At 35.9% G+C, this 16,009-nt stretch overlaps 1 protein-coding gene and 1 long non-coding RNA gene across 2 annotated transcripts; both read right to left on the reverse strand.

Annotated features, from left to right (window-relative positions):
- Positions 1-5,764: 5,764 nt before the first annotated feature.
- On the reverse strand, positions 5,765-11,866 carry LOC143643550 (uncharacterized). Its single transcript, XR_013156304.1, has 3 exons — positions 11,770-11,866; positions 10,546-10,701; positions 5,765-6,019 (listed from the first exon to the last, which is right to left on the reverse strand). It is a non-coding gene; the product is annotated as an uncharacterized LOC143643550 (long non-coding RNA).
- A 2,908-nt stretch (positions 11,867-14,774) lies between these two features.
- On the reverse strand, positions 14,775-15,719 carry LOC143645175 (olfactory receptor 51V1-like). Its single transcript, XM_077114748.1, has one exon. It carries the CDS (start codon positions 15,717-15,719, stop codon positions 14,775-14,777), a length of 945 nt encoding a protein of 314 aa, XP_076970863.1.
- Between the last annotated feature and the right edge of the window lie 290 nt (positions 15,720-16,009).

Raw genomic sequence — 16,009 nt, forward strand, 5'->3', positions numbered from 1 at the left:
ATGCCTGGTATAGAGATGCATGCTGAATACATGTGATCCATGAAGCATTAATAATTGGGAACTCTCACTTTAGGCTACCATGGGATACTTGGAATTGAATTTACCTTCCCATCTAAAACAACCAAAATAACTGCAAAAGACAGATAAATAAAGTGTTCAATACACAGAATATGGCAACAAAGAACAATAATCCCTGCAACACCACAAAATAAACGAAGTAAGCCCTATGACTGCCACAGATTACTGCCTTGAGAATTTTCAGGTCATAGTAAAAGGACAGGAAATACAAATAGAGTGCAGTGGACTCTTTGAATTGAGGAACTATTGCTGATTTGGGCAAGTAATGAGAGTTTATGGGCCAAAGTTCTGGATAAGAGAGAGCTACACAGAGACAAAATTGGAGGAATGCTAATAGATCCCTCAAATATTCATTTGAGTACTGATTCATGGTTATGTGTGAGGAAACTACAGGAGGCCAAGCAAACAAAGACTAGAGAGAGCTATGCTCAGTGCTCAGTGCTCACACATTGCCAGAGTAAGTGCTATTTCTAGCCATACTAGAATACCTCATAGTTTACGAGGTATTGGGCACAATACTCAGAACAATAAAGTCCAACTATTGGAGAATAATTAGCCCTAGCCAATTAAGCATTTTCTGGTCATAGGTAACAAATAAGTCTTAAAAGCCAGATTACAAGGATCAAATTGTTTCCAGGTAATTAAACTGTGGTCTCAGAAGAACCCAAGGATATTTATAAGCAAAATTATGTAATCATCTAATGAAGCAGCTGATGTTAGAGCACAGAGAAATAGCTTCATTTAGGAAACAGAAGAGGAAAGATCTTAGAAATTGTTTTAAGAAGAAATGTTGGAAGAACAAAATGTTGGAAAAATGAAATGATCAGTGCCACTGAAAGAAAGATTCTAAAGAAGGATTAAGAGCAAAGTATGCTGTGGGGATAAAGGCATACCTGTAAAAGAAAATGGCTGTTTAAAAAGTTTCCCAGTATAAAGAATGAGATGCAAAGGGAAAGTCAGAAGATGTTATAAAGAATAGTATATCAGCCTGTGGTTGAAGGAAATAAATCAAAGAAGCAAGACACAAAAAGGGAAGAGCATACCAAGTAAAAGACTGACCTTACAAAATACGTTTCAAAATGTATTTTCCAAATGTAATGACAGGATTATGTAAATATCTCATTTTCCATACCTATTTCATCAATGGTTTAGCATTCATCAATGATATATTTTTTCTTCTTTTTAATGTTCAGGTTGGCTCAGATTTATGGTTATCCCATCTTTTTTTTTTTTTTCTGCATGGGCAGGCACCGGGAAATGAACCTGGGTCTCTGGCATGGCAGGCGAGAATTCTGCCACTGAGCCACCATTGCACTGCCCAATCCCATCCTTTTGATATGTGCCCACCATTCTTTGATTATTTGCTGACCTCCTGACACAGCAAATGTTCCATATATATTTTGTACTTTCCCTAAATTAGGTCCAGTGCCTAAAAAATGAACTGGTTATTTATTATTATTATTATTATTATTATTATTATTATTATTATTATTATTATTTGCATGGGCAGGTACCAGGAATCAAACTTTGGTCTCCAGCATGGCAGGCAAGAACTCTGCCACTGAGCCACCATGGCCCACCTAGAACTAGTTATCTTTGGAGGAGAATAGTATGTGAAAAACCAATCTGGTTACTAGATAGACTCATTACAACTGAGGTGTATCACTGTTCTCAGAGCCTCTCAGTGGAGAGACACAAGAAATATATGTAGGGTGGGCCACGGTGGCTCAGCAGGCAAGAATGCTTGCCTGCCATGCCAGAGGACCCGGGTTCGATTCCCGGTGCCTGCCCATGTTAAAAAAAAAAAAAAGAAATATATGTATATACATGGAGAGATAATAAAAGACGGATGAGATGAGATAGATAGATATAGATATTCACACAAATTTATATCTTAATAATTTCTATATTTATCTATACATATTGAAAATCATGAGTGCAGACATAAGTGACATAGTCTAATCCAACTCAAAAGGTTCATCCTAATTTTCTTCCTTTTCATATTTGTAATTCCCTTTACTGTCAGTGAAAAAAAAAGCACCAATTAGCCTCTATGAATTCCTTATCTGTTCAATTCCCTTGTATGGAAGGCACTTTTCATTGTCATTGTTCTCTCCCTGGTGCAGATTCCTTCCTTACTCAAGTTGTTCTCTGACATCCTGCACAAGGCTGACTTACTTGTGCATTCTCATCATACTGAGGTTATTACATTCCTTGCAAGGTGGCCATCTCTCCTAAAGGAACACCTCCTCTTCTCACAGTTTCTGACGCCTTATTTTGGGAATACCCCCATATGTGTATGCCCTCCTCACTCTGTTCAGATTTTGGCTCTCTGCACTAAAACTCCCCTTCATTATGACAACATTTAGTATCCAACTCACCATAACAAGCTACCACCTTCACCTCCCCTCTCACGTGGGCATCTGTGGAGTGAGTTGCTACAATGCTGCATCATGGAAAAACAGGTTAAATATACAACAGAAACTTTCAGCAAATGGTTCCTTTATTATTTGCAAAGTAAGAGTCCAGATGGGGCAAATAATCTATTTGTCACTTACTCAGTACAAACAGTCCCAAAGAGCAGGGGAAGAAGTCCCATCACAGCCAGTCTTTCTGGTTCAGGGTCAATAGATGGCAGTTCTGAATGTCAAAATAGTGCTGGGGAAGAGAGACCAATCAATACTCTTTGAATATGTTTTCATCCACCTGATAGTGGGGCGGGCGAGGGTGACATGGGTGTTTAGTTACCTAGGCTGTTGAAGTAAATATTATGAAATGAATAAAATTAAACAATGGGAATTTATTTGCTCAAGGTTTTGAAGACAGAAAAAATGTTCAAACCATAGCATCACCAAGATGATGTTTTCATCCCAAGGACTGTTGCATTTCAGGGCTGGCTGTTGGTGATCCTTGGTTCCTTTGTCACATGGCGAGCATGTGGTGGCATCTCTATGTCTCTTCCTTATCTTCCAAGTTCCATTTCAGCTTCTTCCTTCCTTTGTCTTTATATATATATATATATGAATTTCATTTTGCTAATATAGGACTTCAATAATAGGATTAAGATCCATCCTGGGGTACATACAGCTTCATCAATTAACCATAGGGTTAGTGGCCTTGCCACTGAGAATTCCTATTTTAATAAGCATCTTAGGTTGCTTGTTCCCAGTTTCTGGGTTTAAGATCTTGCCAGGCCTTTTCATTAGAGAGGTTGTGGAAGTGCTCTCAATAGTAAAGGAGGTGGAGCTGGGGCTTTAAAGTCTCAAGGAGGGATACCCTCTTGATTGCTCATAAGTCATTTCATTGGGGCTTAAAACTCTCAGAGGGAGATATCCTCTGAATTGTGTCTAAGCCATCTAAGAATGAGAGTTCCTCCTTACCCTATCCACTATCATGGGAAATGGGCAGTCCTTGGTATTGTGTATGATTTAAGACCTAAGAGATTAATTTTCTATTGCAATACCACCTGGCCACAGTATAAGTTAGATAACAGGTCAGTTTGGCCAGAAAACAAAACCCTTGACCCACAAATTCTTCTAACCCTTGACAATTATTGCCAGCATCTCAGCTTGTGGAGTGGAGTCCCATATATCCATGCTTTTTTTCACTTGTGGAGGCCCCCCCTCTCTCTCTGCCAAATATGTTCCACTTATAAAATCCTTCTGCATTCCCTTCTCCCAAAGCAACCTATTTCTGAACTCAGTGCTCCTTCTCCTCTCCCTCCCAACTCTTCCTTTAATTACATGGAAAACCTTCTCCTTAAGGCCTCTCTCCCTCTTCCCTATGCAGTCCTTCCTGGCTGAGCTGCAGTTGCTGCTGAAACAGTCAGAAAATAACATTCCCCCCATCTCCAGACTAAATCAAAGCTCAGAAAGCTTAATTTCTTTCTGTCCAACCTATCCATGATCAAAGGCCTAGACATCTAAAGCAGTTATGGGAGGAGGGCTAAGCACAGAAAGATATGGTGAGGTATAGTTTAAAAAATTTTTTTTTTTACAGGGCCTGAAAATTACAAATGGTAAGCATAAAAATTGTTACAGAATAAGCTATGCTTGTTTGTATATTTTCCAATAAAACCTTTGCAATAATAACCATAATAATCAGAACATTATTAAAATATAAATAGCCTTGGAATAGAGGTAGCTAAATACAATCTAATCAAATCTCAGTAAGTAAGATGGAAGATCTTTGGGAAATATGAAAAATTCTCCCGAGTTCAAGCTTGGGACAAATTAAACAATTGCAGCATATTTTCCAGAACTTAACAATCAATGTGCTTTTTAAATTGTTTGTAATTTTAAGATATTATGAAAACAAGGATTTTTTTCAACCTCTGATAAAGCAAATTTTATGGTAAATTTTGAATTAAACAAATGTAAGTTTATTCTATTTGGGTATTTTCTCCCTAAATTTATATATGCTTACTGATAAAATAAACTTGCCTAAGGTAATACTGAATTGGACTGAAAAATTTTAAGCATATTGTAATGTAATCATTTATGTGTTCTGAATGTAAAGTATATAAATGCATGGCTTTTTTCCCTAGTCCAAGCATAAATTTCTTCCTTCTTCCATTATTTTGTACTACCTCTGTCTTTTCTCCCGTCGTGAATAGTTATTGGAAGAAAACATGCAAATTCAAAAGCTTTGTGAAGTTAATATTAAATTTATTTCTCATTATGTACAATCTGGATAAATAAAAATTATAGGTAAAATGAATATAGAAAGTAATAGAAAGTTTTACAGAATGGATTTTGTTTGCTATAGTCATTGTTAACTACTAGCCCTGAATGTTTAGAGGAAGTAGTAGAGAGTTGGAGGAAGTGGGGTTTGTTGCAGTCTTTGTTGACTATAAGCTCTGAAATGGATACAGCGAGTTGTAAAAAAAGGAGTTTATGAAAGTGAATTCTATCTGTCACAGTGCTGACCAAAATTTAGTACCTGTTTATGATATATTTCCCCCAAAAAAGCTTTTGTGTCAAGCCAGGTATTCACACAAAACTAGTTTTTTTCCCTGTTAAAATAATGTAGATTCGTAATCTGTTCTTAATGTACAGTTTTTTTAAAAAGTTTTTTTCTTAATCTTCAAAGTACTCTGTCTAGAAAACAAAAAATTCACATCAAAATAATACCCTTGTTAATATCCTTAACCTTCTTATCCTTTATTTCAAAAGACAAGTTTTCTGATGATTAAGGGGAAAAGTGTTACAAATAATTTGTTCTCTCCCCTTGTGTAAGTAAGGTGCTAAAATAGCTTAACCTATTGCATAGGAGGTGTTTGGGAAGTATTACAGTGGCTAAAAGGGATTTTCCATCCTGTTGCTGATTGCATTTGTATAGGTAAAATATTATTCATATATTAGAGATTGTGTAAAATTCCTAAATATTTGACAATGCTCTCACCGTCCATGCTATAACCTTATAATAATGTGTATGATGTTCAACAGTGGTAAGATGTTGTTAGTCATAGTTTCAGTTATTCAAAAAGCTATAGATCATAGAAACAGCTAAATTGTCAGTTGCACTGCTTTGCTCTAATACTTCTCTAAAAGTATATGTAGTCAACTATAGGTCAATGCTCCATCTGTAAACAAGGAAAGATTTGAAAGGAGAGGCATCACAAATATATAAATTATATTTTTATCTGTTAATTTACATAACTGATAAATGTTTAAAGGTGAAACAGAACAAAACCTTTTCTATTATTTGTTAATATAAAACCACTGTCTAATATTTTTTTATTTCTGAAAATATCTTTATTTAAAAATGCTTATAAAAATCAGGGCTTAGATTGGAAGCTTTAACTGTTATTTTTAAATTCTGAGATGCTTTATTCTTTGTGTAGCCTAATAGTTCCCTGGAACTTTTCATGTCTGTGTGACACCTGAGTCAGATTTGGTTCTCCAGCTCTGAAAGTCAGCATGGGTCCATACAGCAACTGCTAAAAAAAACAAAAAACAAAAAACGAAAAAGATCAAACTCTGATTTAGGATGTGATGAAACTGATCTTGTGAAAACTAAGGTAGATCAATATACAAGGTAAAAAAAATATATATTGTCCACATTTTAAAGCTTTAATCTTTGAGTAAGACAAAAGGAAAAATGTTTATTTTGTTCAAAATTTAAGCTTTCTGTACCATGCTATCTAAATTAATCTGTCTTATCAGTTAATTTAAAAACCTAATTCAGCTTTTTTGATATAGATCCTGGAATAAGGAATAAAATCTTAATATTCTGCATAAGTTAAACTTATACCATAATGCATTTCAAAGTATTTTGGGCAGAAAATGGAGGAGTGTTTGCCAAGCACCTTGAGGGGTGGGGAAAAAAAAATCCCCACCTGGGCAATTCCTGACATTTTCTTAAGTAAGCTAAATTGTCAGTTTACTGGGCCAATTTATTAGGCCAATGCCTCAATCTTGAGGTTTGTCCTTATGAAACTTAGTTCTGCAATAGCAACTGAACTTACTTAGGATTAGTGCCTAAGAGTCATCTCCAGAAAATCTCTGCTATTGCTCGAATGTGATCTCTCTCTAAGCCAGACTCTGACCATCCCCCCCACCATGTGGGACATAATGTCCAGGGTGTAAGCCTGACCCTGGCATCATGGGACATAACTGACCTTGGTATCATAGGACATAACTGGTCTTGGCATTAGGGGACATAAATTCCAAAGATGAGCTTGGTCCTCAGCATCATGGATTAGTTGACCAGAAGGAGGGAAAAGAAACAGAGGATCAATGGCTAAGAGATTTCAAATCAAGTTGAGAGGTTATTTTGTAAGTTACTCTTATGCACATTTCAGCCAGGTATTACACACTGCCACAATATGGCAAATCCCAACTAACAGTATTCCTGGAAACCCTAAAAAATATCCTGGACTCTACAGAATTTTATTTATTAAGTTTGTTTTTCAGAAACTTAAAACCTTTATATTTTTCCAACACCAAAGAAGCTCTGAAACCCAGAGATACTGGATTCTCCGAGACAACAATCAATTTCATTATATCATCATTTTGTCCCTTAATAACAACACACCTTTTTGACTTTGAAGCAGTTAGTCATCACCCAGATATCCCTTAATATTGAGAGATAATTATCAAATGAAAGAGAGGAATTGTAACTGAGAAATTAGGATTTAAGGGATAGTTTTAATTACTGAATTGTATTCCTTTTTGCCTTCTTGGATAATTTAGTAGACACAGGGGATACCTGAAATCCCTAAACTATAATTCAGCTGTTTTAATAGCTGAAATAATTGTAAAAACTCAAGTACTCATTCCTTTTCCACAAACTACATCAGGCATCTTCCTTTTGTCTTTAATCAATACAATCCCTTCAATAGACTCTACCAGCCCGTTCTCTTCCTCTCTTGTCCACCTTGAAGTATGGAACACAGAAACTCCCATTGTCATGGTCCACCATGAACCAATTACTATTCACCTTGAGGACTCCCTCTCTTTACTACTTGCCCCAATATCTAATATTCCCTGAAGGATTTAAACCCATTATTAAATGCCTCCAATGAAAGGGACTCTTAAAACAAACTTATTCTCCTTACAACACCCCTTCTCAAAATTATATTACTCCTCATTTTTAGGCCCTGTCTCTTACAACCCTTAACCAGCTTTATTCAAAGAACTGTCCAAGCAATGACAAATCAAGCTGTCAGCGACATGCAAAAACACAAGCACCAGCCATTGCCCTGTGATGAAACTGGTCTATGCCCCATTCCCACTCCTACCAGCTGGAAGCAGATACAGAAAACCGATCTTTGCCCTTCAGTATCCCCAGAAAATTATAAAGAAAAGGCTGGAATATTAAACTACCCCCTCCCATAAAGTAAATGACCCTTAACAAACATTCTAAGAAACTCCCCCCTGCCATAACTTTCAGGAGGCCCCTTGCAAAACCAAGCCTCATGCAACAGTCCCAAGATTGTCCTTGCATCCACTCTCTGGCAGCTGCATTCCTGGGATAGCTTCCCTTATCCAGCCTCCACACTCCAGCAGTTACAATCCCAGAAGCTACAAGCACATGATAACTCCCTGCTTATCCTGCCAATTTCTAGCTCCCAAGGTAGACAGTGAAAATCTACCACCTCCCTTTCCCTACACCTGCCAACCATCCTATATAAGCTGTATGCCTTCCCCTGCTCAAGGCTTTTACCATCTTCGCCATCAGCCTGTCTGCACATAACCTCTTAACAAAATTCTCCTTTAATAGAATTTTAGTTTCTTCTCCTCCCTCCCAGCCAAGAAATGTAGCATACATGTATTCTGACAGGAACTTATTTAAATTTAACATCTTTGATTTTTTAGTTGCCTATAGCCAAACATTAATTTTCATATATATTTGGTATTAAGATTATTTCATGTATATTTGGTAATTATAGCCTTTGTCTATATCATGATATAGATGGGATTTCCAATGTTAATAAAACTATTACCATTACAGTATACTGCTCTTATAGTTGATTTTTTATATTGAGAACACTTATTAATATGGTATCAAGAAATCAATCGATGACTTCTAAATGCTAAACACTATTATAAGTTCATGAGTTTACTCTCTTATTAAATTATAGAGGTAGGCCCAGTCTAAAGAAACAGACCACTAGTTAAAAGACAATGTTCTTTTAAAAAGTTCCTTCAAGATTTAAGTGCAATTCTTAAAAACAATGGAATTGGCATGATGAAGGACAAATTGACCTTGCCTTCATGGACACATGAAAAACTGTGAAAGCCAATGATTTAATAAAATATAACAGTTGATTCTCAGGAGTACATTAATGCCCAAAGTGAATCTAGTAGGTTTGTCACTCTGAAATATCAGCCCCAGGAATTTCAATAGAGATTTAGAAAATCTACATAGGGTTCTGCATGGAACCAAGCAGTTAATGTGCCCTGGGACTATGTAAGATTCCTTTTAGTACCTACATGATTCAGAATTATTTCCTTTCCTTGCTTAGGAGTCTCAATAAAACTATCTATTAACATGTTTTAGATATCTAGTATCATGGCATTTGAAATTCACTTTAAAATATGCATAAGATATGTCAGAAAGAAATTTGGTAAATGCATTCTATCAAAGGAACTATTAATAATAAAATTGAATCAGGACAATCAACAGGAAGTACAACAGCTTTACTAGACTGAGAAGTAAAAATGACCAGAGTCCTATCAGTAATTTTAATAGCAGGCTTTGAAACATTTTGTTTTGTTTTCAGTTTGTGTACAATTTGTCCCAAACTGTAGTCTTGGAAGTCATGGCACTGCTCTTTGAAAGAGCCAGGGAAATTATTACTTTAACAAATAAGCATCTTATGCATATATAGCTATTGCTTTGTGCCGAGAGAAAACTTTCAAACTCTGAATATGATAAAATAGCAAACTCTTTGATTTTGTTTGGGGGAAGTAGGAAAAGATGCATTTTAATATAATCCCTAGCAAAAACTGAGCATAATTTTCACTCTCAAAATGTATAAGACATGCTGCATCTTTTGCTCACTGTTTTTTTTTCTGTTGATGTTCTTTACTATCTTTTACATTTGGACAAAATTTATATATTTTACCTTTTGGCTGCTATCTTGCCAAAATAAATGTTACTATGTCTCTAATTTGATTATTTTCCCCCAAAAATGTCAGTTTTAAAAAACTAAGCCAAAAGTGTAATTCTAAGTCATAGCCTGCATTTTGGTGTAAGATTTGGGACATTTTTTGTTTAGATTCTAGATTCTATCTAGATTCTATCAAAAGGCAGTTGAGACCATTTCTTATTTCTCCTGTATGATTGCTAGGTTTCAATTCCTTAAAAATATCAAACTCACAAGGGTTGATTCTATCAAATGTTTGTATTACTTCAATGTGAAAAATTCTTACATACGTTTGTTTTTAAGGTCTGGCCATTGATTATAGCCAGACACCCAAGAAATCTGGGTTGTGGTCACTGGGTGCAGGTGACAGGACCTGATCTAGCCCATCCAGGCTTTGAACTTGATAATGTCCTTGCTTGCTAAATTCACTTGGTATGGGTTCTGATTCTATCTTAGTAATGTCTTTTGCAAGGTAAAAACTCGCTGCATTTTTCTCTTTCCATAAAAAGTGCATTGTGGGAATCAACAATTTTAGGGCTATTTTCATTATCTGAAGGAGCGCTAATTTCTAACATTCAGCTCCTCTGACTCTTAATCCTTTGTGACCCATCTCAAAGATTTTAATGAGACCTTAAAAACAAACGTATGCAAGAATTTTTCACATTGAAGTAATACAAACATTTGATAGAATCAACCATTGTGAGTTTGATATTTTTAAGGAATTGAAGCCTAGCAATCATACAGGAGAAATAAGAAATGGTCTCAACTGCCTTTTGATAGAATCTAGGGGGAGACAAATGTGGGGGCTAAATCTGAAGGGAATATGCATTTTCACACCAAAGATAAATTTTGCAAAGTATCATCTCACTTACGTTTCAAATTTTGCTGTTTCAAATTTCTTTGCTGCAGTGCCAGTTGGTTTTCATTAACTAAAATTCTCTAGGTGATAATGGTGGGCTGAACAAAGTTGCATTCCAGTTATCCACGGTCAAGCTAATGAGGTTCTGCTATAGAGCTTTTCTTTAAATCTGCAAGTAGAAATGTTCAGGACTTCTAAATGCTAACAGAAAATACTGGCTTAGACCGGTGTTCAATTTAGTGCCAAATTTCATTGAAATTCCGCTTCATATAACCTGAATTTTATTCACAGAGGTTATCTCAGTAAAGTAAGCCTTCACTTTGCTCTATTGAATTGCTCTTTTTCAAACAGCAATGTTATTTGCTTAAAACAATATTAAAATTTAAAAAATGGAGTCAGAAAATAAAATTGTGATTAGAGATTACAAGGCAAAATAGTGCAGAGAATATGCAGGATCATATTATAATTTAAAGCTGGAAATGTGTGGAACTCAAAGAATTGTATTGAGAGAAATATTTTTCTTATAATAAATCAAGAAATGTAAGTTTTAGTAATTAGTACATTGTGTAAACTTGTGTCTATGCAGGCAATCTATGGAATCAGACTGCCAGGAATCAAATCTCAGCGCTACTACCTCTAAATATAAAACCTTAAGAAAGTTATGTTATTAACATGCTTATTTTAAAAAAATAGTGCTTAGAACATAGTAAATGTACAATAAATGTTAGTTATTATTTATAGGAACAGCGACAAAAACTATACTCTCCCCTGTCCTGACTACCTTGAAACCAATCAAGCAGCTGCGAGACTGCAGGGGGAAAAAAAGGAAAAAAAAAATACAACTTCAGACTGTAAGCATTCTAAATGCCAAAGTTGCCCCTCACCTACCCCTCCCCTCTCCCTCTCACCCAGGCTAGTAGGTGCCTGAGAGGCCCTAAATGTGTAGTTTCTTACCTCCCATTTCTTCTCTCCCAGCCCTTAAAGGATCCAGCTAGCCTAATGACCATTAAAGGAAAACCTTCAGAACAAATGGTCCTAATCAACTTCAGTAAATCCCTCACCCACCCTGGTGACAAACCCCCTTACGATTTTCCTCTACCTTACTTCTAGCCCTTAAAAAAGCAGGTTGCCAGTTTCTCCTACACATTTTTTGGCTTCTTTCAAAGAGTGAGGTTACAAGAAGATAGTAATTTAAGGTATTTTGAAGAGGAAGCTAAAAGCAGAGAGAGATTAGTACCTTAGTTCCTGCTTGGGCATCTGATGGGGATTGCCTTGTGGGATGTCTCACAACAACGTGAGACAGCAGCATTAGAGCAGAAATGACCATGGGGTGCACTCAATCAGAGAAGAACTAGAAAGAACGCATTGTGATTCTCTTCTCTTTCCCAAGCCAGCAAATGATACAGTTCTTTATAGCACTGCACTGCAGAGAACACAAAATTATGGGGAATGCTGGATACTGAAGCTGTCCAGGGAGATGCCATGGTTATGAATGAATGACTATGTCGTCAAAGATCATGGGATCAAATGTTAGAGTTGGGGAGTAAAAGAAATAGAATAAGGTCTCAGGTCTTGTCCAGTAATAGCCAAGGTTATGGATGGGACACTAAGTGAATCCAAGAGAAAATAATCAGTGAAAATTCAGCAGATATAGAGGAAAGGACAGAACCCGAAAGTAGGTAAGATGAGGCATCTTTCAAGAAATGTCAGCCAGGTTTTACAGCAATTAGACCAGGGCCCCAAACAATTCCCTTACCTAATCCTTCAGGGAGATGTTGACTTCCCCTTTAGTGCAGAAGATAACAGGCCTGGGGTGGGGGTGGGTGGGAGAGACCTATGGAGGAAAGAAACACTGCAGCAGAAAAGATCAGCAACCCTGTTCAGAAAAGTTATCAAATAGATTGTTATAGCACAGTAAAGGTGCTTTTAAAACTCAAATGCACTAACTGACATTTAAGTGAATGGTTGGGATTTGGGGTAAATAATCTTTAGCAGGAACACAAGAGAAAAATAAAAACATAATTCATGACATTTGAATTTTAGAATATAAAGTACAAAATCTATTGCATAGCAATTTGGCATATCATAATACTTGCTGAAGAAAGAATGGACTATTGAGTAATTCTTTCCATTAGTAACTCATTTGAAAATTTATATTCATACCCATATATAATTTAAGACCCTTACTTTATGAGCAGCTAAGCAAAAACAAAAGCAAAACCAAATGAAACAAAAACACAGAGCCACAAAGAAATCTCTGTAATATAAAATGAAACAGCAACAGCAGTGGTAAAAAATGCTAAGAGGGAAATTGAAATATTGCAACACTTATCTTCTAGTAATTTAAATCTCTTTGCCTCAATTTCCTCACATGTGAAATGAAAAGATTATGATTTACCCAGCAAACATTTACTTTGAGGATTAATAGAGTCCCTGCACAGTGCTTCCACAGTAGCTGGTATAACAGGCATCTGATAAATATAAACCAAGTAATATTATTATTGTGGTGATTATGTTATTAGTAGTGATGATGTAAACGTTGAAAGTAAACTCTAAAATTAACAATTTTTATGAAACATTCTTATAATCACATGGTGTGAATGTTTATAACACCTTTATTTATAATCAAAGCTACAAAAAAGTTAAAATTGCAAATGGTTGATGAATGGACAGTTTTTTGATATATGATACAGTAGAATTGGACTTAGCAATAAAAATAAAGGAACTATAGGTATATGTAACAAGAGCAAATCTCAAGAGCATTTTTATTCAGTGAAATAATCCAGACATGAAAGATTACTGCTGATTTAGTTTACATGACTTTTTTTAAAAAACGAAATTATGGGACAGAAATCATATAAGTGGTTGCCAGGGATTTAGGGTAGTTGGGGGACGGGATTGGCCACAGAGTAATATAAGGGAACTTTTTGGAATAATGAAAAGATGCTATAACTTGATGCTGGTGATAGTAGTTATATAACTATAAATGTTTTTCAAAACTCATCAAACTGTACACATACAGCATGAATTTTATTGTTAGTAATTATAACTCAATAAACTTGCCATCAAAATATTAGGTGATGAAAAGCAGATACAAATACGTACATATCATCATTGCAAAATTGTTTTTTGAAAATTTATAGGTACAAACAGAGTTCAAATGTGCCCAATATATAATTACCCATGATTTCCTACTTTTTTTATCAGACAAATGTTTTATGATGGTTTTATAATCATCTGGTGAACTTCTTAATAAAAAGAAATATAGAAAGAAGGGAGGAAAGAAAGAGCTGTCATGTAATTTGAAGCTAACACAGAGAATATATCCCAATCCCATCACTGACTGTTTCATAAAAATTGGAAATGTTATTTAACCTCTACATGATTTAAAATATCCAATACTATATTGGAAAATAATTGCTCCCTCAGAATACTGAATGGGAAAGTAAATTAGAAATGTATTTACCTTGGCCAGAGTAACAATTATTACAAAGTATTCTGTTTTTGTTTTTAAACTGAAGCACGGGATCTAAACGAGATAATAGAAAGAAAGCTCATCGTAAACATATTCAAATGGTAATTGCTATTTGTATTATTATTTGGATAAATACACTAATCACAAAGTCTATTTCATTCTATTCTGGCAATTATTGATTGCCTTTACCTCCTGTTCAGCTACTGACCATAAAGTGGGAGTGGGGATTGATTGGTGGGCAAGGTTAGCTTTCAGTATTTGTTTGTTTTAATCACAACTTTGCAAATAATTTAAATAGTCCTAGTCCTATGATGCCTACTCCATAAAATGGCCATGGGACTAAACTGAATAAAGGGGATATGGCCAAACAATAAACCAAAACATTGTCTAGGGTAGTGAAAATGATTGAAAATAGTGTTTCTTGCAAAAATTACTTTAGGAGTTATAATCAACATAATATACATTTTTCATAATGGCTAGTTCCAAAAACATCTTCTGGCCATAGTAAAATATATAATTTACTAGCTAATCTACCACAAACATTATTATGCTAGTCAGTGCATTGTATTTACATTTTATGATTTACAAAATTGATGATAATTTAATTCACTTATGAAAGTTGCGGGAAAATGGAGAGGAAAGCAGGTATTACATGTAAAATATCATACAAATAGAAATCATTAAATATATTTTTAGTTACGTACTGACTCACCCTTTTGAATTGCATTTGTTGCCTTTAAATAGAGTCACATTTGATCTCAAGGAGCTTAGGCTACATTCAAGTAGCACAGCCTCTGGATTCTTCTTCGTATCTGTTGAGTTTTGATGCTATAAATAATGGGGTTCATCAAGGGTGGAAAAAGGATATAGATGCTGCCCATGAGGACATGAACCAAAGGTGAGAGGTGTTTCCCAAACCGATGCACCATGGTCAGACCAATGATTGGGATATAGAAAACCAAAACAGCACAGATGTGAGATACGCATGTCTGCAAGGATTTGATCCTCTCCTCCTGGGATGCAATGCCTAAAACTGTATGTAAGATCATGATATAGGAGACAAGTATGAGCACCGCATCCAATAACAAGTTGCTGATCACCAAGGCCAGACCATAGATGCTGTTGAAGCGGATATCCGAACAGGCCATTCGAATTAAGTCCTGGTGCAGGCAGAAAGAGTGAGAAAGGATGTGGGGACGACAGTAACTTAAGAACTTCAGGCGGATGATAACTGGAGGTATGAGTAAAGAGCTCCTACCTAAAATGGCCATCCAAATTTTCATGATTTTGTCATTAGTTAGGATGGAAGAGTAGCGCAGTGGGTCACAAATGGCAATGTAGCGGTCAAAGGCCATGGCAAGAAGGACAGAGGACTCCATGAAGGACAGACCATGGATAAAATAGGACTGGGCAATGCAGGAATCCAGGCTGATCTCTTGAATGAGTCCCCACAAGATCCCTAGCACTGTGTGCACAGTCGACAGCCCCATACACAGGTCCGTGAGGGCCAGCATGGCCAGGAAATAAAACATAGGCTGATGTAGGCTTGGCTCAGTCCGGATCACATGGAGAACCATGCAGTTTCCTAGAAATACCATGGTGTAGATGGAGGAGAAGGGAATGGAGAGCCAGAGATAGTTACCTTCTAGGCCAGGAAAACCAGTGAGAACAAAGATGGAACTATTGAAGTTGGAGATAGAAGTAGCAGACATTAATAGAGGATTGAAAGTATTTCTGGAGAGGTATAAATTAAATGGATTTATGATCCCCAAATTTCTATTAGTGTTTATCTTCTTTTGAAATAAAATAAAATATAAACAATTTCCTTAAGTGTCATACACTCAGCAAAATAGAAACCTGATCCTTTATCCTTTAGGACACAATTCCCTTGTCTAGACATGGAATATCCATTGGTAGTGACTAGGGATGTCAGAAGACTAGGGAGTTTTATACAGACATAGTAACGTTAATGGGCACATGGGATTTGGATTTGAGGAGGAAC

Source organism: Tamandua tetradactyla, chromosome 8 (assembly GCF_023851605.1).
Source record: "Tamandua tetradactyla isolate mTamTet1 chromosome 8, mTamTet1.pri, whole genome shotgun sequence".
Taxonomy (NCBI): domain Eukaryota; kingdom Metazoa; phylum Chordata; class Mammalia; order Pilosa; family Myrmecophagidae; genus Tamandua; species Tamandua tetradactyla.